The sequence below is a fragment of the Electrophorus electricus genome, chromosome 12, assembly GCF_041902795.1.
Source record: "Electrophorus electricus isolate QZ-2024a chromosome 12, ASM4190279v1, whole genome shotgun sequence".
NCBI classification, from domain to species: domain Eukaryota; kingdom Metazoa; phylum Chordata; class Actinopteri; order Gymnotiformes; family Gymnotidae; genus Electrophorus; species Electrophorus electricus.
Genome location: NC_137508.1, coordinates 15,033,104 through 15,055,880, shown reverse-complemented (window position 1 = coordinate 15,055,880; position 22,777 = coordinate 15,033,104). Strand labels below are relative to the sequence as shown.

The 22,777-nt window shown below is 39.4% G+C and overlaps 1 protein-coding gene across 2 annotated transcripts; it reads right to left on the bottom strand.

Moving 5' to 3' along the window:
* Positions 1–47: 47 nt before the first annotated feature.
* hmgcll1 (3-hydroxymethyl-3-methylglutaryl-CoA lyase like 1) lies at positions 48–17,643 on the bottom strand. Of its 2 annotated transcripts, XM_081725251.1 has the most exons (11): positions 17,430–17,458; positions 16,789–16,866; positions 16,338–16,439; positions 16,095–16,202; positions 15,244–15,339; positions 10,436–10,584; positions 9,521–9,584; positions 8,996–9,184; positions 1,928–2,053; positions 1,274–1,368; positions 48–112 (listed from the first exon to the last, which is right to left on the bottom strand). In XM_081725251.1, the coding sequence occupies exons 3-11, from the start codon at positions 16,401–16,403 to the stop codon at positions 73–75; spliced, it is 933 nt and encodes a 310-aa protein (XP_081581377.1). In that variant the 5' UTR covers positions 16,404–16,439; positions 16,789–16,866; positions 17,430–17,458; the 3' UTR covers positions 48–72. The 2 variants fall into 2 exon arrangements, with proteins under 2 accessions (XP_081581377.1, XP_026878665.2); XM_027022864.3 differs by lacking the exon at positions 16,338–16,439 and having other exon boundaries at positions 17,430–17,643.
* Between the last annotated feature and the right edge of the window lie 5,134 nt (positions 17,644–22,777).

Sequence of the window (22,777 nt, the reverse complement as noted above, 5' to 3'; positions counted from 1 at the left end):
ATCCAGGGATCAAGGCACAATAGTCTTCTGCAATAAACAGATGTACTGTTCCATTTGCCTTCACCTCCTCTTCTATTCAGCCAAGACTGAAAAGGCCTGCATATCTATTACCCTTTCAAATGGAGGTAAACACACAGGTGGTTAACCAGTCAAACATTTGATCTCGTGGACCAGGGTGCAGTTTGCAGTGTGTGATCGATATTACGTGAATACATTTGTAATAGGAATATGACATCAGGCATTTAAAGGATCACTTGAGATAAAAAGAGCCATAAGCAATCTTATAGAGCAGACAAAGAAGAAAGCAGTGTAAACAAGGTGCATTACCTGGCTTTGTCAGAACACTATCACTATCAACATACATATTCAGAATCACTGACAGAATTAAAAACGTAATTACTTGAATAATGTGGATGTATGCTTTTAATAATAGAAATAGGCATATTTCCCTTTTTTTACTTTTTCTTTAATTTCACTGGTTTTCACTGGTTTGGTTTTGTTTTAATTAAGGCTTAAAGTAATAAACACATGTATTATTTTTCCAGGATCCAGAGAGTAATTCAAAATGTTAATACAAGTTTTCAGGATTAAGCTATTGTTAGGTTAAGGCAGAACAGGAATGATTTCCAAAGTCAATTACAATTTAGATGTATCACTGAGCAATTAGTGTATGGCACATATTTTAGTAGGCAGCATTTAATTTTTTTTCTGTAAAAGAATAAATTATCTGTAAAACGCAATTATGCTGTAGATGTAATGACATGCTACAGTTGCTCTGAATGGAGAACTAAGAGTTCAGCATGTCTACCATCACAGACATATTCCCTCAAGTCTCTTAAGGAAATGAAAATATTTAGCAAGGAAAATAATGATCAAGCTCTTGCTGGTTTAGACCTGCTGTGACCTGCGTGACCCTGTATGGGCATCTGTCTAATTGCAACCACACTGGGCAGGAAATGAACTGGGAAGACCCCCACTGCAACATGAAGATTAACTTTCCCGAGCACAGTGTCCTCAGCTACCTTCTCCTTTACAAGTGAAACAAATACCAGGACCCCAGTGAAGTAACTATCTATGTACATATCACATGGACAGTGAGCTGACACCTCTTTTAAATGACTATGTTTCCTATTGGTGTCAAACAGTGCTGCATTTACTGTATGTAGGCCCTTATTTACATATAAGCAGGAGCTGAAGCAAGAGTTGACAGTAGAGTAAGAGCATTAATCATATATTTCTTTTTCATTCACACATATTGAATGATGGCTGAGACCTGCTAGTAGCCTGGGAGACTTTGGAGTTGGTGGGGCGCTTTAAAGCTCGGCAGATGAAGTCTCCTGCTTCGATCACTTTGGCCAAATCCACTCCCTGCAGAGTAACCAAGGTTCAATAGAGCAGTAGTTAGTTCTTGTCTACAGCAGGGGGTGCTATAGAAAAGGATACTCGGTTGGTTTTCAAAGCTCTCTGGTTAGTTCAAGGTCTTAGGTGGGTGTGGATAAGGGTGTGAGAGAAACTATAGACCATAATTACCACAAACACAATTCCACCAGTATATCAGGTTCATAGGTGCTGGGAGCAGTTCAGTAAAACAAAGCCTTATTCTTGTCTTTTGGTTGAACTGTTGTTTTTTTTGGTTGTTTTTTAAGACTAAATGAATTCTTTGTTCACAACTGTTTCAAAAGTACAATGCACACTATAGGATCTACTTCATCTATGTGTTAACATATCTCTGTGAGGTTAAAAGCTTTCTGTCTCATAACAACTTGACAGTAAGCACTTTTAGATGTCATCCACACGTCATTCGTTATCAGTTATGTCTAGAGGCTACAGTAATACTGAGAGAGAAAGTTTGTTTTCAAGCATTTTTAAATGCATAGCAACGATCAATGCTCTCTTTGTGGTTGAAGTAACAGAAGAACACACTCACTGTTTGAATACCTAGTCCATGCAGCATATACACAACGTCCTCTGTGGAAACATTACCGGATGCCCCCTCAGCGTATGGACAGCCTCCAAGGCCTGCAACTGAGGAATCCACCACAGAAACCCCCATCTGCCAATGAGACATTAAAACGGGCAATCAATACCCACCTCCACGGCTGCGGGGTGTAAAGCTCGAGAACAATACTGGCCATTATCTTCTGCTGTAGTGTGTACTTTCTGTGTGCCTCTGTTTCTTGGAAATAGCCATGTATGGAACATTTAGTATGCTGCACAGCACCTGCACCTTCTGCTGACACTTTTATTAGTCCAACCAAACCGGGGATTATACGACCCTGGGTTTGTTGCCATTGTATTTATACACTGGGGATTATAAACATGTGAATGGAAGGAAGATGTAGAAATGTATTAATGTGATAAATGGGTTCTTTAATTTTTTTTATGTTAATTTATTTTTAATAAATGTATTTATAAAGTAACACAAAATAGTGGTCAGAATTAACTGAGCAACTTTGACATCTCAACACAAACTTTCAGCAATAATGCCTTGGCAACTGGAAAATCAAATAACCCAATCAAATAACTCGGCACAAGACACTATGGTAGGGCCTTGAGCATGTTTCACTTTTTCTCAAGGACCGGAATAAATACAGCTCTTACATAAGAAAAAATAATTACCTGTAAAATGTGCCTCTTTCTGAGCTTCAACAGCATTAAACTGAATTGAACAGTGTCTATAATTACTGTAATTGAAGAAATTTGCAATTTATAGTGAGTTTTTTTTTTTTTTCGACCACAAGCCTCTATTTGAGAATTAATGGTGCATTCTGTTTTTCTGCTTTCCTGAGCTCTTGTTGGACCACTTTACTAGACTCCCAGAAAAATGTTGCTTAGTAAAGGATTTGACATTTCACTCAAATGCTCATTTTTACTTTAACACATACTCTCTTTGTGTTGGTGCAGGCAAACCTGCTGATACAGATTTTTACCGATAAAGCATCATAACATAATAAAATCACCCATGTTAACCTAACCTTTAATGAGTTCTGAGCCCATTTTGTGTTCAGTGAAATCATATGAACCAGGAGCTGTTTAATTACTATAGATTTTGTACTACTTTGGAACTCTCTGTGAGTTGTGAGTTCAAAAATGCAATGTTTTAGAGGAACTTATGTAAAAGAGATGCCTATTCCTATGTTTTCCAATACAATGAGTACTATACAGTGGAAGATTTAGATGCAATATTTACTTTGGGGTATTAGAATAGTACATATATTTCTTAAGACCTGTTGTAAAATAACATGTTGAGATTAAATTTAGATAGTTTACTCTGTAGTAGGATGTGATTTGTATAGTTGGATAGGAAATAGACATTTGATTTACCTGTTTACTTGACAATGTTTCTCTCAGTCACTTGAATGGCTTACTGTGTCTGGCTCTGTGCAGGTAGGGCAAACAGCTCTTTGGAGACTGTGGGCTTATGACCACTGGGGTTGTTACAGAAGTTTCCGAAAACCTTTGTATATGTCCTGACAAATTACGAAGTCAAGCATGTATCTTTCTCTTGCAAAGGCATTGTAGATTAAGATATCAGAATGTTTTCCACATGTTCTGCTCGACTGTCGGGAGAATATTAAATACGTTTTCCAGCTTTTCAGGCAAAGCCAGATGTTGGAGGGGGAACGGAGGAGGGTGGTGGTGATGGCGGTGCTGGAATGGTGGGAGGGGTGCCCTAAGGAGTGGTGAAATTACTGCAATCGGGCCTGAAGCGTCAGGACCCATCAATACAGAGATGCATTCCGGGTCCTTCGGCACAAGAATTGCAGGAAGCAAAAACAAAGAGGGATCCCTTCATGACAGCTAACAATGCAGCCCAAATTGGAAGCTTTCTCTCACGGCCTAGGTCCTGTTTCAGAGCAAGGCGCTGTCTGAGCTAGGCTGTAATTACTGTTTGTGCTGGTGCACCGCACATTTTCAGGCCTTTCTGACTTAAGACACCACCGGATATTGTAACGGGCAGATGGTTTCTGCCATGTAAACAGCAAGCCTTAATTTACTGTGCTGATCTTCCCATCAGCTCTGTCAGCTAATTGCAAGGATCCGGAGGGGCCAGGTCTAGGTGTTAATATAGAGAAGAAAAGCAGAGTCAGGAAGAGACCTGAATCATGGGCTCAGGTTCAGGGAATGGTGGTCCGGAACTCCAAATTGGCAGCATTCAGTTAGCCCAACCCGGCCCAAAAACCAGATGTGGACTGCTTGCAGGGCTGCAGTCAATGAGCCGTAGGCGGCATTAAGAATCATAGATTGTGGGTAGGCCTCAGGACCTTGGAGTTGTCGCGCAGACATGCATTAAGTTATGGAGTGATGTGGGTGTGGGAGGAGAGATTTTGAGGTAAAAGGCACAAAAAGCTAAGAGAATAGAGGTAAAAACTGATAGGGAGAATTGAGGCTTCCACTCTCTACTGTAGTGATGGATTTAAAGCCATCATTTCTCTTGGAGTGAAGGTGCTGGAGGGTAGCTCAGCATGCTGACAGCTTTCCGACCTGGGACAACAGCACTTCCTCGCTATAAATAAACAGAGCTGTCCATATGAGGCCACAGTCATTCCTGAGTACCATATTTTTGGCCAATCATTAGGAAGAACAAAAAAAAAGAAAGAAAGAAAGAAAGAAAGAAAGAGAGAAAGAAAGAAAGAAAGAAAGAAAGAAAGAAAGAAAGAAAGAAAGAAAGAAAGAAAGAATTTATTTATTTTGTAGAGAAGCTGGAAATTTTCACTCAGGAAGCCCAAGACCATGAATACCCTCTGGTGTAGGCATGTGTCCCCAGGCCAAGGTAAAGAAGTTTCTCCATAGATACAAGTGACTTACACATAAGCAAGAATGTAAACACCTATACTACATGTACATGGGGTCATGAACAAAATTACTGAAATGATTCCAGTGTATGAAAGGTTGGTTTGTGAAAGATTCAAACTATGAAAAATTACTGCATGTAATTTGTTTTGAATAAGAAATAAGAACAAAAACATTTTTTGCTTTTCTTAATTTAGCACCATGATGCCTTTGCCCCAGACCGCCCAGATAGCTCATAAACGAGTTAACACAGGCGAGAGATGACCTGGCTGAAGGATTAAATGGGGAGAACATCTACGCCATCACCATAGGAACATGAAAAGTAAATTAAGAATGCTATCTCAGGGCTAACCTCTGGGGCAGATACTCTCCACCTCTACAATAAGCCAGCAAGGTACTGAATGTTCATTGTGCTAAATTAAGATCAATTGTCACAAGCTACGGGATATGCCCTGAAAGATTAATAAGGTGACTAAAGGTGTGGCTCTCTTTCTCCCAGTCAGACTTGAACCTCCTGCTGATTTCAGATGCCTCCCCGCACAGTTTTCTTTTAAACTAACTATCCAGGAGCCCTTTTGAGACAATTTTAAGCACACAGAGCTAAAATCCATTTCCAGTTCTGAAATGTACACTCAAAATATTGTGAGGGCAAAAGCTTCATGTATCAGGAGTCCTTCTGTTTTGTTAAAAGAGAGAAGAGGAAGCAGAGTGATAGGTTTGTTTCCCAGCCGCAACCACAGGACCCCTGAGACAGTGCTGGCCCTGCATTCTGACCCACCACACTGAAAGTATGGGCTACATAAACATGGGTCATTTAGTTTGCTCTCAGGTCACACACTTCCTGTTAGGTCAGGCACCCTACTGTCATTAGATATATGCTTCGCTTCCCGCAGAGGCATAGTATTGAGGAGATGGTTACGCTCTTCTTCATGTTTTCAGGTTTGTTTTCTCAGTAACAGAAAAAGTGCTTATCATCCAGCACATAGAGAACTGCCCATCAAGCTCTATAAAATGTGTTTTAGAGAATCACATTTCGACATGAAATAAATGAAAGGCAGGCCAGAGACAAAAGAACTACATTTGTGACATCTGAAGTCAGTTACAGATATTTATCATGTAACAAACAACTTTAGCTAAATTTCTTTTTAAAAGTTGTTGAAGTGATTTAATGATCATTTTTATTGTAATTGTTTACAATTGTTTCAAATGTTGGTTTAATGTGGAAGCATTTAGCGACCTGGTGTTTGACTTCATATTACATAAAATATTATGATTAATATATGTTACAATTAGAAATGTATGTTATTCAGCATTTGCTCTCTTAACCCCCCAAAAGTGCAATTTTCCAATTACTACCCACACAGCTTAAAGAACTGTAAGCTTTGTTATGAATTCTGGAAGTAAAACTAGAGTTATTGAGAACTAATTTGTGGTGTTTAAAAAGAATACCTTCCCTCTTACTATTTGTTAATCAAAGCTGTCAGAAATGAGCAAGAACAGAGCACTTCTACTCAGCCAGAGCTGTCTAGCCAGTTGTGTTCTGTCAATATTTTTTTCCAAATTTAATAAATACCCTGGCCGAGTCATTATGAGTTGTCTTTCAAGGGATAGATTTTTTTTTTTTTCATTCAGCCAGAGGGGTCAGGACAAGAAGGGCACAAAGTGCACAACACATTTTTACAGAGAACAAAAGGGAAAGGGGCTAGGAGCTGACGGGCTACCACAATGAATTTTTAGCTCAGCTGGTGACAGAGACTAATGAAACATTTTGGTAAAATCTTTAATTTCCTCTATGGTTTTTTTTGGTTTTTTTTGAAGAGTAGTTGATTGGAGCACAATTGGCAAGCATATACATGGGGTGTTCATGATGAATCATCGCATATGTCAATTCTCTCTCAGGCATTCAGGCCTCATTCTGTTTGTTCTCAAAACGTGTCGGGGGTGCTGAGTGTGATGGCATGGGAGTGGAGCTGTCAGTTATGTCAAATGTCAAAACTCTTATTTAAGCTCCTATATGTCTTGCAACTAGGTGGTCGCTTAGTTTAGCTGGCCTAAAAGGTATTTATTTCTGAAGCAGGCTTACTTACAAAACGTTATGAAGAATCCTGAACAAAAGTATACCCACAAATACCCCCTTTTGCTTTGATTTGTAGGTATTTTGTATTAGACTTTTGTATGGGCTTTCATGCTTGACAAGGTTTAATGGGCATCAGATCTTGCCTTGCAACCCCGTGCTCTAAAGCAGTGTTTCTCAGTAATGATACTGGAGTAACCCTGACTGCTCAGATACTATACATAACTCATCAGATAATTACCACACCCTTAAGGATAAAATGTGTGTGGTAGAGCAGTGAAAAACTCTTAAAATATGTATACTATATTTACTGTAATACTATACTACTCAGGCCTATATAGGTATACTAGCATAGGGACTACTTCTATGAAGACAACTAAGAATTATTTCAAGTCGCTATGGACAAGATCATCTGATCAATGGTGTAAATGTAAATGTACTACATAGGTACAATATGTAGGACACAAAATAGGAAATCTGTTAGTGCCTCTAACTGATACTTGTCTTATATGTTCTGAAATAGGAGTATTTAAATTGAAATTAATTTGGAATTATGATTTAAGGTCAGGCCATGATGAATAAAAAATATGAGTCATGCATTAGTAAAGTACATATTTGCAAGTGTCACTGTTTTTAGCAACCATAGCTAACTCCAAACAACACTTTTTTGTAGAAAAACATCCTCCAATTTCACCCAATTATCACGTTTAGGTGTTAAGAGTAGATGTTATTAGCTCTTTGAGTAACAAATGTCCAAATAGACTAAAGGTCAGCCTTCATTTCTGAACATTTCAAAAACATCTGTCAGAATAAAGGAGATTTTTCTCACAACAGCTAAATGCTGTCTGTCAAACTGAAATGACTCAAAGAGAACTGAGCATTTAAAAGTACAATTCTTTTGGAATGGGAATTATTTCACTTCCTGTTTACAAGTCATCATTCCTCCTTCTCCAGCCTCATATAGGTCCTTCTCTCATGTTACCAAATTCTCTAAAAAATTGGCCACGGAGATTCATGGCCACTTTCATAGCGCCCTGGCCACAGTTAAGGTTACAAATTCCAGAAGGGGAGAGATGGATAAACAGACGGACAGAGCGGGGAAAGGGGGCAGGGAGGGGGGAGCAGAGGCATGAATACTAGAGCCTGGGGTTTTCCTTTCTCCCTGTTCTCCATGTGGATAGTAGCGGGTGATGAAAGGATAATTTCCCTCTTGCCCTTTAAGTAAAGGATTGTTACGGGGGTTCAGTGGCTAAGCGACAGATGAGTTGGAGCCACCCCCTCCTTCCATCCCCCCCATAAACCCCCAAAGGTCCTATGCTCCCCTCCAGTTCTCGGGCTTTGTCAAGACCAGGCCACTGTCATATGAAACAGACATCCAATAGGTAAGCCTTTGTTTCGACTACCTCTCATCTGCCGTCCCACCCAGCCCCCAAATAGCATCGCGGCATGGCAAGTGAAGACAAACTGTGAAAGAAAGGACAAAAGGGCTTGCGGAGGGCCTGATAAAGCCGCGCAGGAGCCGTCTCCATTCCACATCCGGAGCTTCTGCGGTTTTAAGTTCACGAAGGGAGAGGTGGTGAAATGGGGGGGGGGGGGGGAGGGGAAAATCACACATGGAATCACATGTTACGAGCCCCAGGGCAGGTGTGATCTGCTGTCATGTTGTGGGTTTTTTTTTAATTATGAGACTGCAAAATGTGTTTTAGGTTTATCATTATTCTGGGGAATTCTGGACCACATTTGAGGATTTTTTTTATGTGTGTTTTCCCTAAAAGGGGATTTTTGGACATTTGTATCATGTTCCCATCTTACCAAAACCCACAAACACCCAAGCATGCCACAGATATTCACAAAGCTTTCCCCTACTTTTTGTCTCCAAACATTGTATTTAATAGTTATGGGCCAAATTCTCTCAGAATTTCAACAACAGTGTAAACACATAAATGAGTTTTTGTCTTAACTAATTCTCCCTCTCTGTGCCAGCACAGTGTTAAACATGCTAAAGTTTGTATTTTTAATACAGTCTGTACCTGCCACAAACTATTACACAACTTACCTTGCCTCAGGGGCCATCGCTTCTCATGTGGAGCATAAAGGGAGCATTCAGAACCTGTGGGCTTTGCTCACCTGCAGTGCGGTCAGGATGTTTGCCAGGGCCTGGCCGTAAGTGTCGTGGCAATGCACGGCCAGAGCATGGATGGGCACCTCGGCCATGACGGCGCGCAGCATCGCAGCCATGGAGCCGGCCGTGCCCATGCCAGTTGTGTCCCCGAGGGATACCTCATAGCAGCCGAGCTCATGCAGCCGCTTTGCAACCTGGGTGGAATGAGGGGGAAGAAGAGCCCATAAAAACATAATCCCCCCCCAAGGAAAGGTAAACAACCAGTGGGGGCAATGGGAGGGAGTCACAGCGCACACAGAGGGCCCAGTCTGCGGCTGCGGCTTCTACAGCAAACACAGTAATAAGGGTCTCTGGGGACCAGGAGACTGCTGGAAAGAGGGAAGGAAAAGGAAAGGACGAGTGGTGTTTGGATGGTCTGTGGGTTTATGGTTTGGTATGTCTATAGCTCTGAATTCCCAAAGACTTATTCGGGTTCAGAACTGGAATGCGGGGAGGCTTACACTTTAGGTTTGGCCAGACTCTTACTTTACCTTCGTTACTTGAGCTGGATGCACTTGTCCTTCATATGGACAGCCTAGGGCGCAGGAAACATAACTGTGAACAAGCAAGACATACAGTCAGAGACAGAAGGGGAGCGTTGAGCACCGCATTGTTTGTGTTAGAAAGAAAGTCAGCACCATAACGTCAAATGTTGTTTTACAGCAACGGCAAGTCTGCAGCTGCCAAAGATCCCCTTACAACGGATTACATTCATCACAGAATAAAATCAAATGTGCTAGAGCAGGCAAAACACATGGCTGGTGTCAAACTTTGTGTTAAATAGTTCCAATCGTTGACAGTGGCCAATGAGAAATGAGGCAGGAGAGCAGAATTAAAAGCTATATGCGCTTTCCATATGTGGAAGGGGGAAATTTACTGCTTGGAGCAGTGGACAAACAAGTGAAAAGTTGAGAATGTTTCTCTTGGGCCTTCGTCTGTCAGACGATACCTCAGTTTTGCTACCGGAATTTCCATAGACTCTTCTGGGCCCCTTGAGAAGGTAAAACTGTTCAGTCATCTCAACCTGCGAGCATTTAGTGACTTTTGCCAGAATGCCAATGTCAGGCTTATGTGTGGTAGTAAAGTGCTTGCTCTCACTGCACATCTCTGGTTTTTTTCTTTTTCTTTTTTTTGTGTATATGAAAGACTAGGACACATCTGGATTTGTGCTTGTGACTAATACCAAAGCACCAGGATGCATGCACATCTGGAACTTGACTTATTTACTCATTAATTTAGGAATCATCTCATTGTTGTTCAGGTGTCCCTGTCTCAAAACCTTACAAGCAAAATAGCAGAGCAATATGGGGCCTATGTAACTTAAAAGAGTGACAAGGATAAGGCATGTGGCCTGGATGTGCAGGATAAAGTGCTTCGAAGCAGGGGCTACAGTCAGCAGCGCTCACCCCCGCACTGGTATGCATGCCTGTCTGGCTGCACAGATGACCTGCTCAAACCGCTGCATGCTCTCCTCCACAGAGCAGTTGATGTTCTTCCTGCTGAATGTCTCAGAAGCAGAACCAAATACAGCCACTTCGGCAGCGCCTGCTTCGACCTTTAACAGAAAACATTTAGTCAGGCTTGTGTGCATACTATATATATTTTAATTAATTTAACCATTATTTTGACCAGGCAAGACATTAGGAACAAATTCTTATTTACAATGATGGCCTGACATGTGTCTGACTTGTAGAGAAGGGTAAAAGGGGAAGGGAAATAACAAACAGCAAACAACAAAAGAGAAAGACTAATTAATCAAACAGAAGTCAAATACATTTAGCAGAAATGAAACATTTACAGTTATTGTTAAAATACCCATATGGAATTCCATAAAAGCAAAAACTGAGATAAATTAATCTGTTCCCTGTAACAGATTCCAGTCATTAGCAACAGCTGACTGAAATAACAACAGGTCAAAGGATGTGGTGGATTTAGAGACCTTCACTCTGATGTTTTTTACTTGGCCACTGAAACTGGCTGCAATAACTGACATAAATAGGGGGGTGAGTATCCATTTATAAATAAGTGTGTACCAGTGGATGTCATGTTGAGTGTGCAGAGAAGGGCATTTAACCAGAGTATACAGAGTGTGTTCAGTGTGTTCTGAAGAGGGTGTTTGTAACAAATCAAATGCAGAATGATAAATCAAGATTTTGAATGGTGCATTTTCATGTAAAGGAGGAACTACTCCTATACAGTAAACTGAGTTTTACCTTAAACTTTGATTGCAATGTAGTGAGGGACAAGGTGAGAGAAGGACAACACGCTATCTAGCCAAATTCCTAGGTATTTGTAAAACATAAGCTGCTCTAGGACAATTACTAGTACTAATTAATATTAAAGGTGAGAGGGGGCACAGTACCCTTCTGACCAAACCACGTAACTTTAGTCTTGGTAGTGTTTAGTGATACATTAAGGCCAGTAAAAGCCAGTTAAACCTTGGGGAACCCACTCTGAAGTGATTTTAAAACTGCATTAATAGAGGGATCACTGGGGAAATTGTACTACCAGGATATACATAATAAATGAATATGAATTATTACCGGAATAAGCAATATCATTAATAAATATGGAAAAGAGAGTGAGACCGAATAATGAGCCCTGGGGAACACCTTTAGACACATGGAGGGACTGAGAGACTTTGACGTCTAAATTTACACACTGCACCCTTTTAGAAAGATAGCTAGAAAACCATGCCAAAGTGTCCAGAGACCCCAGTACTACCTAGTCTATTTAATAAGTTGACACGATCCACAGAATCAAAGACTTTCACTGGATCAATAAATATTGCTGCACAGTGTTGTTTGGCTACATTCACATTTATGGCATTTAGCAGACGCTCTTATGCAGAGCAACTTACAAAAGTGCTTTGCCATTTACTCATAGAAAACATCCTAGCCAGTACAATAGATTAGAGTCCAAGATACCAATGAACTAGAATACTGTTGAAATACAGGGATCAATGCTGATGCCTAGAAGTGCAAAGTACATAAGTTCTATCTCAGACAACAATCAATGCAATAAACAAGAAGTACTAGAGTTTTAGTTGGTCAACATAGGAGCAGGGTCAGTGGTCATTTAAATAATCCACAAATAGATGAATCTTCAGTCTGCAAGACTCTGCTGCCCGGTCAGGAAGCAGAGGTTTGTTCCACCATCTAGGAGCCAGGACAGAGAATAGTCTTGATGCTTGTCTTCCATGAGACTTGAAGCATGGTATTTCAAGCCGAGCCTTACTTGAGGTTTTTTTTGTTTTGTTAGCAAGCATCAAGGTTTTAAATCCTGACAATTTGTAGAGGCATGATAGTAAACTGCGACAGGGTCTGAGAGGTATCCAGTGCAGATATTATATTAGATACAACTTTCAAAATGGCAGTAACACATCCATAACCTGAAAGAAAACCAGACTGCAACATAGACAAAATGTTATGCTTCTCAAGATAGTTAGTTGAGTTAGCTACATGTTGACAAGTTTCTTCAGAAGCAGAGCATGGTAATAATGCAATAGTCAGCAAGCTCACCACCCTTAAAAAGAGGACATATAATGGCTACATCAGTACAAATGGAGAACTTAAAAATTAAGTTCTAAAATCAGTTAATGGCACTGCAATGATTAGAACTGCAATTTTAACAAAGAATGAGGCTAACCCATCTGACCCAGTTGGCTTTTTGCAGTCCATTTAGAGCAGTTCCTTTAAAACCTCATCTACTGTGAGAAACCTAAGTACAAATGTGTGAAAGACAACATACAAACAAGATGAAGGTATTGAACAAGATGCTGCAGTTGAGATGCATATGAATTGGGCCAGGGTGCAAGCAGCTCTTCTCCAGACAGCTACAATTAGAAGAAACATGTCAAAACTTCCTAAAATGACCAGCCATAAGATTCATATGGGTAATCAGAATATTATCTGTTTTTAATGAAAAATGCATGCCTGAAGTTTTATTTGCTAATTTGCTTATCTCATTATTTTCCAAAATAGCTGCATAATGGACCCACTATATAAAATTTCTCCTTGAAGTAATTAGATTTTGACTGTTACATTGCTTGTGTTGCCTTCTTCTGAATCTGACAAAATAAAAGTCTGTCTCCTGTGGATCCAGTTTGGAAAGCTATGCAACAAACAGTAATTTTATTTGCTGCAAAAGCACTGCCAAATCACGCGAAAACCAAGGACATTTTTTATTCTTTATAGTGGCATGTTTGTCAATAAATTCACTATAACAATTCCCATGTATATTTCACAGTAGGACTCACACCCTGTCCCAGTTCAACTCAGCTAGATGATGTGAAAAGGTATTAACATTTTTGAGTATTTTCTTCTGACTAATTTGACTGGGAAATTTAAAGCTGCACGACATAAAATTTGTTTGTTAAATAAAATCATAATACTAAGTCAAGAGAAAAAAAAACTGCTAGAATATAGTGACTTTCTGCTTCAAAAAATCAAAAGTCAGAGCTGTCAGGTCACATTTGGCAGGAATTTTTCAGACCATGTCAAATGTTTTTATATATTAACCTCACATGCACAGGCTAAAAAATAAGGTCCAGCTGGATGGGCTGATTACCTGAGTAACTTTAGTGGTGGTATGGCACACCATGCTGATCTGTACATCACAGAAAGTAATTGAATGAAAGGAGAGAGAAATGCTGAATAAAGAGATATCGGAACAAAGAACTGGAAGTAAGCTAAAAGGGAAAGCAATAGCATGATTTTGCTTTTCAGAGGTGGCGACAACTCTGTGACCTGAAGTGGTTCAGGAATGATGCCGAGTTAGCTTTTTATGGCTTTTTGGCTTTACAAAATATTCTCCTAGTAAACTGCTCACAATACTGACAAAAGCAATCTAGATCATCAGATAAATCTGTTGAGGGAAATAGAACACAGCACATGATATAAAATGTTCTTCCACATGATTCATTCAATTAAATATTTCCAGTAGAGAGGTTGCCAATTCCCCAAACTTACATAGTTCAACTTTAGCAAAGTGACCACTTTGCTCATCAGCAAAACGAAACAGTGATCACTAAAGTGCAAAACACTCCAGAATAGAGCAAACGTGGTAAGTTAGTACAAAATCACATCAATCTGTGTGGCCCTATCAGAGATATTAGGATCACATTTAGGGGGAGTTATTAATTGGTGGAGATTCAAGCAATCACATTGTTGTAATACATTTTCAGAAGATCTCACCTTGTTCCAAACAAGATTCCCCAAAAAAATAGCTCAGGTATTGTGAAAGTTGCAAGGCATTGCTTAAGGGCACTAGGGTACAAATGGATGCTGAAAGAGGACGGTAACATCCTGTCAGCTCTCAAGAAGTTGCTGTTTGCTAGGCCAGTGTTAACCTTTAAATCAAATTGCTTGGGAAAAGGCATAACATACCACTCCTCCACCCTAGACATCGTATCTTGTTGTAAAAGATTATAGCCAGACAGGTTATGTCACTATAGGAAACATATTTACTTAACCATGGTTTAGAATATACTATAATCTGTTTTTGAGCTTTCAACCCATACTGTGAGTTGATCTATTTTGGCATTAAAATCCTTGCATTTACACGCAGAGAACGCATATTATTATCGGCATAAAAATAAATAAAACATATAGAATTTGAAGCAAGGGCAGTATTGGGAAGGACAGGGTTGTTAAGGGTACCATGATGAACATGAATTTAACCAGATATCATAAGCAGCAATGAAGGTATAACAGAGGGCAGAAAACAAATCTGCAGTGTCCTTGTTTAAAGCCATGAACCTATGCACATTAGGCAACATTGTCATCTTGAGAAGTTATAATAATGCATGACAACAGAAGCCAGCTATAGAATATAGACAATGTAAAACCTACAATTTTTGTGACCACTAAAGTAGTAAGTTTAAAATGTAAATTGTCAAACTTAATTATTGGAAGAAATACCATAAAAGAGATCAAGAGATAGTATACACAAGTTGTGAACACACTTTGACCTATTAACCAGCTAAGCAATTAAGAGAGACAGGATAAACATTTATAAATAATTTTTAAAATTCAATGATTCACAGTGTTGTTTAGGGCTGAAATGCTATCAAAGCTAGAAGTACAGGTGAAGGGTCCGCAAACCCAAAGTAGTTTATTTACGGAGAAACAGACAACATTACTGACCTTTGCACAGTTAAGAAATTGAAAATGTCACAGGTAAACAAATGCAAATGTTGTAGACATTCACTTACTGCTGCTTGAAAGCCCTGAATATTGGGTGTCAGGACAGGATACCTAACATGAGGCGACTTGTTAATCCCTGTAAGCACTTCATTATGGTCTGCCATCTTAAAAAGAACAGGCAAAAATCCATGGGTTAGATACAGAGGCTGATACTGCCTCACCTTTGACCAGTGGTCAAAGATGCAGTGGTCCTGCATTTATATTATATTCGGGGATTATATTCGAGTTAGGGATACAGATACTTACGTGTCCTCTTATTTTGACAAAAAAGACAGATTATTAGTTTCAGTTTGCTAGTTTCTCTATTGCATTCAGCACCACAAGCATGTGTGTCTTAGAGGTAGAAGCTCAGGATGATAAAGATAGATGTATCTATTATATCCTGCATAATAAACTATTTGAATGACACACTACAGTTTGTGCAGATCCAGAGCTGTGTGTCAGTATCACAACTGCCCCAAAGAAACTGTTTTGACTCCTTTCCTGTTCATCCTTTAAAGTTCAGATTTAGCAACTATTCTGAGTCATTATATTCACACGAATGATGGCATAGTTAGGTATTTTCATGTATTGAGTGAACAAGAGAATGACTGCTTATAACGTATAATTGTTGTAGGGTTTCTAAATACCTTTCATTGATATTATTTGTAAATTTGGTAAATGTTAGAGCGCCTGTCTTTTGTTACATAAAACTCTCCAGCTATGATAGAAATCTGTCTCCCCAGCAAAACATCTGCAAGAATACAGGCATAGCTGGAATACTCCAAGCACAGGTTGTCCTCAGCCCTCTTGAGCAGGACAATGAGTCCATAGTAAATCACTCAGCATGCCACATGAGCTTACAATGTAGGGTTATTACCTGCACGACCCACTTTGAGGACACAAAGCTAGTGGCCTCTATCACAGACAGGCCCGTCTGGGAGAGCATGTCAATAAGCTGAATTTTGATCTCTGTGGGCACCATTTCCTAGGAGATAAAAATTGAGAAAATGCAGCGATATTGAGCTTTGAAGTTTGGCTTTGGATAAAGGCATATGTAAGAATTGCACACATGAGCCTCCACTGGCTTGTAATTGTGCACAAAGTAATTTACTACGCTCACCTGCCTGCATTCATTTCTTGAACATTTTCTCTCCAAAATGATGCTCTCGGTATCACAGTGTGTCATCACTCAAGGAACTAATTCTGTCATCAAGTCATTCTCCTGAGTTACGGCATATGTGAATATGGGAATGATAAAATGTGAGTGACTCATACAAAATACATAACATATGAGCCAGATGGTTGTATCATGTCATGTTTCCGACATATTTCAAGGTTAGTTTGTGTTCGTTTCAGCAATGCAATAAGAAAAAGAAAATTTGAACTATGTGTGTAAATTATGTTTGTTTTGAAAAATGTGCAGTTCTTAGGCAAACCAGTAGCCAAGCATGCAATACAGAAAAAGAAAAAAATATCTAAACTGAAATTGAATCTATTTTAATTTGGTAAGATTAGTCATTAGTTGTTTTGTGCAGAGTATTTAAAAAACAAAACAAAAAAAAAAAACATACCTTTTCATTTTGAAGCCCATCTCTTGGCCCAACCTCCACAATTTTGACAAAGTCTGGAAACTTGTGTACTTCAGGCCACTGCAAATTGAATGCCAATGAGGGTACATGACACAACTATGTCCCAAAACATTAGTAAAACCTGAAACAGGAGTTTTTGCATGTATTTCCTCTCAAATGATGTGTGTGAATTTGGGCTTTGAGTCAAAAGGTCCAGATCCTCAGCTCACTGCCAGGCCATTTACAATTTATGTTCCTTCCTGTTTACAGTAAAAGTCAAGTTTAAGTTCATAGATATAAGACTAGTATTGGGCAATGAGATGGTCCACAGAGTATCTGAACAGCTTAAAAAAACGCAACTTCACTGCTGAGACCATCTCTCAGTGGTTAAGGCACAACCCGATGCAACACTCCTGATCTAGCATTGATTCAATTTATTATTTCCTCATGTTATTAATGTCTACAGAATAATACTCCTACATGAAATGCTTTTAAAACCAACCATGTTGCCATATTTGCTCATCTTATTAATAGGTAAGCTATTAAAGAGATGGCTGCAATCACACATGATACCGTATCGCTCTGTCTTGCTCTCGTGTCATGTGTAAATCAAGTAGTGGACATGCACAGAAGCAAACCCCCACCTTCTTCTCCTGGAAGGACGATGGCAGCCTGAAAGATTCCCCCATGAGATTCTCATAGCTGAGGCAATGCTTCACTGCATTGGGAACGTTACCCATCAGGCTAGCTCCGTCGACCAGCTACTGCCGCTCAGTCCAGGACCTGTGGCAATTTGTCCTCTCATGCAGTGGCTCCGACGGCTAAGATGTATGGTCAAGTGACACAGTGAACAAACAGGGCCCGGCTGCCTGAGGGGGATATATCAAAGGATCTGCGACAAGGAGACGTAGAATGACTCAGCAGTTGCTATGGTAGCTGCATCCCTTGCAGCAATGGGATGGGAAGGGAGGGTGGGAGGAGGGAGTGGCAACTGCTTGCAGGCATTAGTCTTAGCACTTTTGTCAGTATAAGACTGACAGTGTTACAGGGAGCTTTGTGTGAAATCAAAAGGGGTAACATGGGACCTTCTGGGATCCTCAGGACTAGAATAAGCCCAAACCACAAGTAGCTTATTTTACAGGCCCTTACCTCCCTTCTCACTGGAAATGTGCAGCTTTGGGGAAACATGCTGCCATGATTGATCTCCTGCGAATGGAGTGGGATGCAAGTTTTCCATAGCCAGCCATGTCACTCCTGCCAATGTCAACTGCACTCTGTTATAAAATCTCTCTGTAAAGCTGGGCCACAATTTGCTTGTGAAAGGGCCATTCTTTCAAGCCCAGGTGTTAACAATAGAGGGGTTTAAAGAAGCCCTTGTGCTGTGATTCCTCTCAATAAGACTGAGAACCAATCTCTCAATCATCAGTAAGGGGGACTTCTGGAATGTATTTGAATTTCTGTATTGAACAATTGCCATCATTACAAACTATTTTTTTCCTATATTTTAAAAGTGTTTCTGCTCGGTGATCAACTACTTTTGTAGAAAAATATGATTCAGAATCATCCCCAGCTGGAGCAGACAGCACCAGATTCAGGTACCTTTTCAACCATTTAGCATGCCCTTTCCATAAATGCTGAGTAGCTAAGGAAAACAGGGACATTTGTCTTGACAAACACCAGCTGTTGAGCTTGACTTCAAAGCAGTGAGCTTTGCCTCCAGGCCAGCCTAGGTAATGTTACACAACATGCTGCAGGTGAGTGGGGGGGGGGGGGGGTCTTTGTGTCTCATTGGTATTTTAAATGTGGTCACAAGCATTGCATCACCAGATATTAGGATTAGGAATGGAACATTGAGATCAAATGTTTAATAAAATTAAATTTAATTCGACAATCAGCCTAGAACCAATAGCATTAGCTCTACTTTGAGAAGTTATCCATCACTAGATTCCTTTGTAGTCAAAGTTTAGAACAGTAAAAAGTTTGTGCCTTTGCAAATTAACCTTTGCATCACTGATTTTAATTTCTAAAATATGTACACATTGCCATCCCATGACATTCTACTGTTGCTGTGATGTAATGATACTTACAGCTGCATTTTTAGTGCCATTCATGCATAAATCCAAATAATTCCAAATGATTCCAAAGGGTTTGTATATACATACAATGAAATAGAATAGAATAATAAGTGACAGGTTTAATAAAACCTATCTAGGATATTTGATTTGCACTGCTGGCTTAATACTGGCTATTATGTCAGTAGAAGAGTGTGACTATGCTCTTTTTCATCTTTAGGATAAAACAGATGTGAAAGAGGAAAAAAACTCTTTATGGGGAGCAGGCCTTAGCTGAGCATCAAAGAGATTTCAAGCCATCAGATAAATCCTGAAAATGGACTGAAACTACAGAAAATTCAGTCCAGATTAAAACAATTTTCATTGTCCCATATACCACACCAGTTCTCCTTTCCTAAAAGTGAATGAAGAGATCCAAGCTCTGATTGCAATGTTCATGCTCCTCAATCCTCACATTTTTTAAAATCCCTGCAATGAAGCAGTAATGATAGGAAGTCAGGGCAGTAGGATATAAGCACTGATTACATTTAGTCATACTTATTCACTAATCTTTGCCTGCATTAGTTGTAAGGAGTCACTACATAGGCATGGACAACATGGGCAAGCCCACTGGATCAGCAGAAGTGACAGAAGGCTGTGCAGGAATAAGATGCATCCCAGACCAGTAGGAATGGACGGGCAGCAGCCTGAGGGATCTGACACTGGTTGGTCATTGGATTTGGAACAGGAGAATGTGTTGCAAAGCCAGAGTAACATGAGAAGAGAAGAAGCATAGCCAGGGGGCGACTCTGAACTCTTAATCGTCAGAAACTGCTTCCCTTGGAGGGGGGCAGAAAGACCAGGCTGCAACTAGAGACCATGGCCAGAGTATCAGGAATATGGACACATTAAGGAGCAAGTGTGGTAGCAGGAAGCTATAACCAGAAGTCACTGTAACTATCACTGTAAGAGAAACCAGGACAGGAAAGGACACTGGAAGGGACTGGCTAAACCTAGCCCCTGATTTGGTCTCAGTATTTCCCTTCTGATCAAGAGTGGTAGCACATACAGGTTTTGCCTGTATGCCTGAAAATGATGGTAGCTAGTTTAGATTCATCAAGCAGCAATGTTCTCACAACATATGTAAAATAGAGAGAACACTGAAGGAGTTACCCAACTGCCTCTACATCCAACACAAGGCCTATTATATTCAGTGGGGAAATGTAGGATGAAGATAGGTGAAGTGGGTTAAGGAACATAATGAACAGTTTTGGAGAATCTGTTGACTTTCTGGTTGACTGTATATAGCAGTGTCAGTATATGTAGAAGATGTCAAAATGCATACAGATAAACATAACATAGATGAATCCAACATCATTAACTTGTAATTCATAAGTTATTTTTCAGTCTTGTTTCCATTTCTAAAAGTGCAAAGCCAAGCAGCCAGGAAATCTCTTGCTTAATATCCTTTTGATGTGTCATCATATTGTTCCTTTATGGTAGTCTTTCCTTTACTAATAATAGCTATGCTTACATTCTGGGACTTATTTGGTTGTTCTGTCCATTTGTAGACATAGCATTTTTATAACCTTTTTGGGTCTATGAAATGTACTGAGGAGAATATAAATATAGTATATGTCACTGTGAACTAAACCAGTTGTAACCCTAATACCCTAGCTTTGCAAATATTCTGTACACTGTTCTTAATGTCACATGCCATATATATAGAATGTGGTAGAATATAAAACCCTGGGCACTTTATCATCAGCACATCCCTGTTTAGGGACAGTATGGATAGCTATGGGCCCTGTTGCTTGCTGTCTCTGAGAACATCTGTGCCATCCCTTTAAAGGATCAGTAATGTTGTCCTAATGACATGTTTATTTTGCCTTAACCCAGCTGCATGCAAACATGCACACAAATGACCAGAAGAAAATATTACTTTTAGCAAACGAGCCTTTTTAAAAAATCAATAGGTTTATTTTACTCGGTACCTATGAGAAGCTGACCTGTGCCATTTTTCCACAGATGTCTTCAGAGACATTAAAGATTACCATGCAGTAGCTCATGCTAGTCTCACGCTGTCTCACACTATACTGATAGATGAAACTGATTTCCACATAAAGATCATTGCTTCCCATTGTTGATGTAGCTATCTGAACCCAATCTAAATTAGATATCAATTTTGTGCAGAGCTTTGACATTTAAATTGCTTACAAGTCCTGAATATCAAATATATGTGGCTTTCCATTCACAGTTTATATTTGAAAGTATGATAGAATGGCTGTTTCCACCTCCTTTACATGATGGATGGTCTATAATATAGTTACAATGCAGACAATTTGCTCTGAAAAAGAACTAACTGTTGGCAAGATACTCAAGACAAGGCTCAAAAGTTACATATCAGCAAGTGAAATCTGTCTACATAGATGTTTTGTGCCAATTGTTTAATTGCACTTTAAAGGAAACCATGACATGATTTCCCTCACACAAATTTGAACTCCAACGAATTTTTAGGAACTCATCTTTTGTGAAGATTTAATTTCAATTTGAGCACTTAATTTACAAGCTACAAAATGCATGAACTGAATTGGAGGTCTGCTGCTGTGTATATTCCATTTTGTAAAACCCAGAAAGCATCTTCTCTTTTACTAAAATACCTGTCCTGCTTATGATAAAATATTTACACTGATCACAAATTAACATTTTTTTTTTTATCCAGTCCACCTAATCAAAAGAATTAGGATTGTTTTAGTGAAAAATGAAGTGAAAATTTCAGGTCCACTTTGCTGCATTCATCTATGTCCAGGTTTGGAACTACAAATGTGTAAAAGGTGTTTATATGCAATAAGGATCAAAAGAGTAATTTTTGTATATGCCTTTGGTAAGGAAAATTAATGGCATGGAAAGTCTCTTCTAATCTCAAATATGTTGGGTATGGCTAAGAGAGTAAACAATGCTAAAAACCCAAACCTCTTTCAAATATGAGGTAATATTTTTGTCTGCCACCTTGAAAGGATTCTTGTTTCCATGTTCAATGTGCAATACAAACGAGACCTTGAACAAAGTATGGAACAAAAGATGAATCAGAAATGGAACAAATTGCACATGGTGACCTCAAAACACCCTCTTTGACAGTGATCTGCAGGAGGAAATGCCTATGCTTGAAGCCATGGTGTACAGGTGCTCATTTTTACACAGGTCAAATGCAGTCTTCCATTCTTACATTCCATTTTAGAGCAAAACAAATGTTCTCTGAGTGCAGGCTACACACGCACTCATGGTGTCTCAAAGAGGATTCATTCTTTCAGTCTTGTGTGCTTGGCCTTGTCCAAGCTAATGTAAAAATGTGACCCAGATGGTCAGGCCATTCAGAGGATACTGACTGAACAAAATTGAAGGCTATACAGCACACCCACCGACCCAACTGAGAGTATCAGAAAGATGAGAAAGAAACTTAAAAACATGTTGATTGGATAAAGTTTCAGTAGCTTTGTGGTCTGACTGAAAGATGGCACCATGAAAATAAACTGTCAGGTCAAGAAGAGAGAGAGAGAGAGAAAGAAAGATAGTAAGATAGAAAGATGAACATGAAAAATGCACTTTACATTGGAGAGATGTAAAATTTCACAAAACTAGCCAGTGTTAACCTAATTGTCAATACAAGAACTGTATGGTGTTCTATGATTGAACTCTATTAATTACAAAAAAAGAGAAAGTGATTTATCATTCTAAAATTCTGTTTGAATCTGTGTGTGATTATTTTGCCTATGTGTAAATCATAAAATAGGCTTAAACATAATAACATAATTACACTCACAACTTTAGCAAGACTTACATTGTCCCAAAGAGTAGCAGATAATTGAAAAAAAAGCTCCACTTACTTTTACACTCTTATAAATGCTCCCAAATAGCTGTGTTGTCCTTTCTGTGTTTTATTT

Bases quoted from the DNA above. Each gene is read 5' to 3' on its own strand.
- hmgcll1 (XM_027022864.3), bottom strand. From the start codon at position 17,525: ATGGGTAACGTTCCCAATGCAGTGAAGCATTGCCTCAGCTATGAGAAT. The intron at 16,867-17,429 runs GTGGGGGTTTGC...TTCAATTTGCAG, and splicing joins CGTCCTTCCAGGAGAAGAAG to TGGCCTGAAGTACACAAGTT. The intron at 9,585-10,435 runs GTGAGCGCTGCT...GCTTGTTCACAG, and splicing joins GCATGCATACCAGTGCGGGG to TTATGTTTCCTGCGCCCTAG.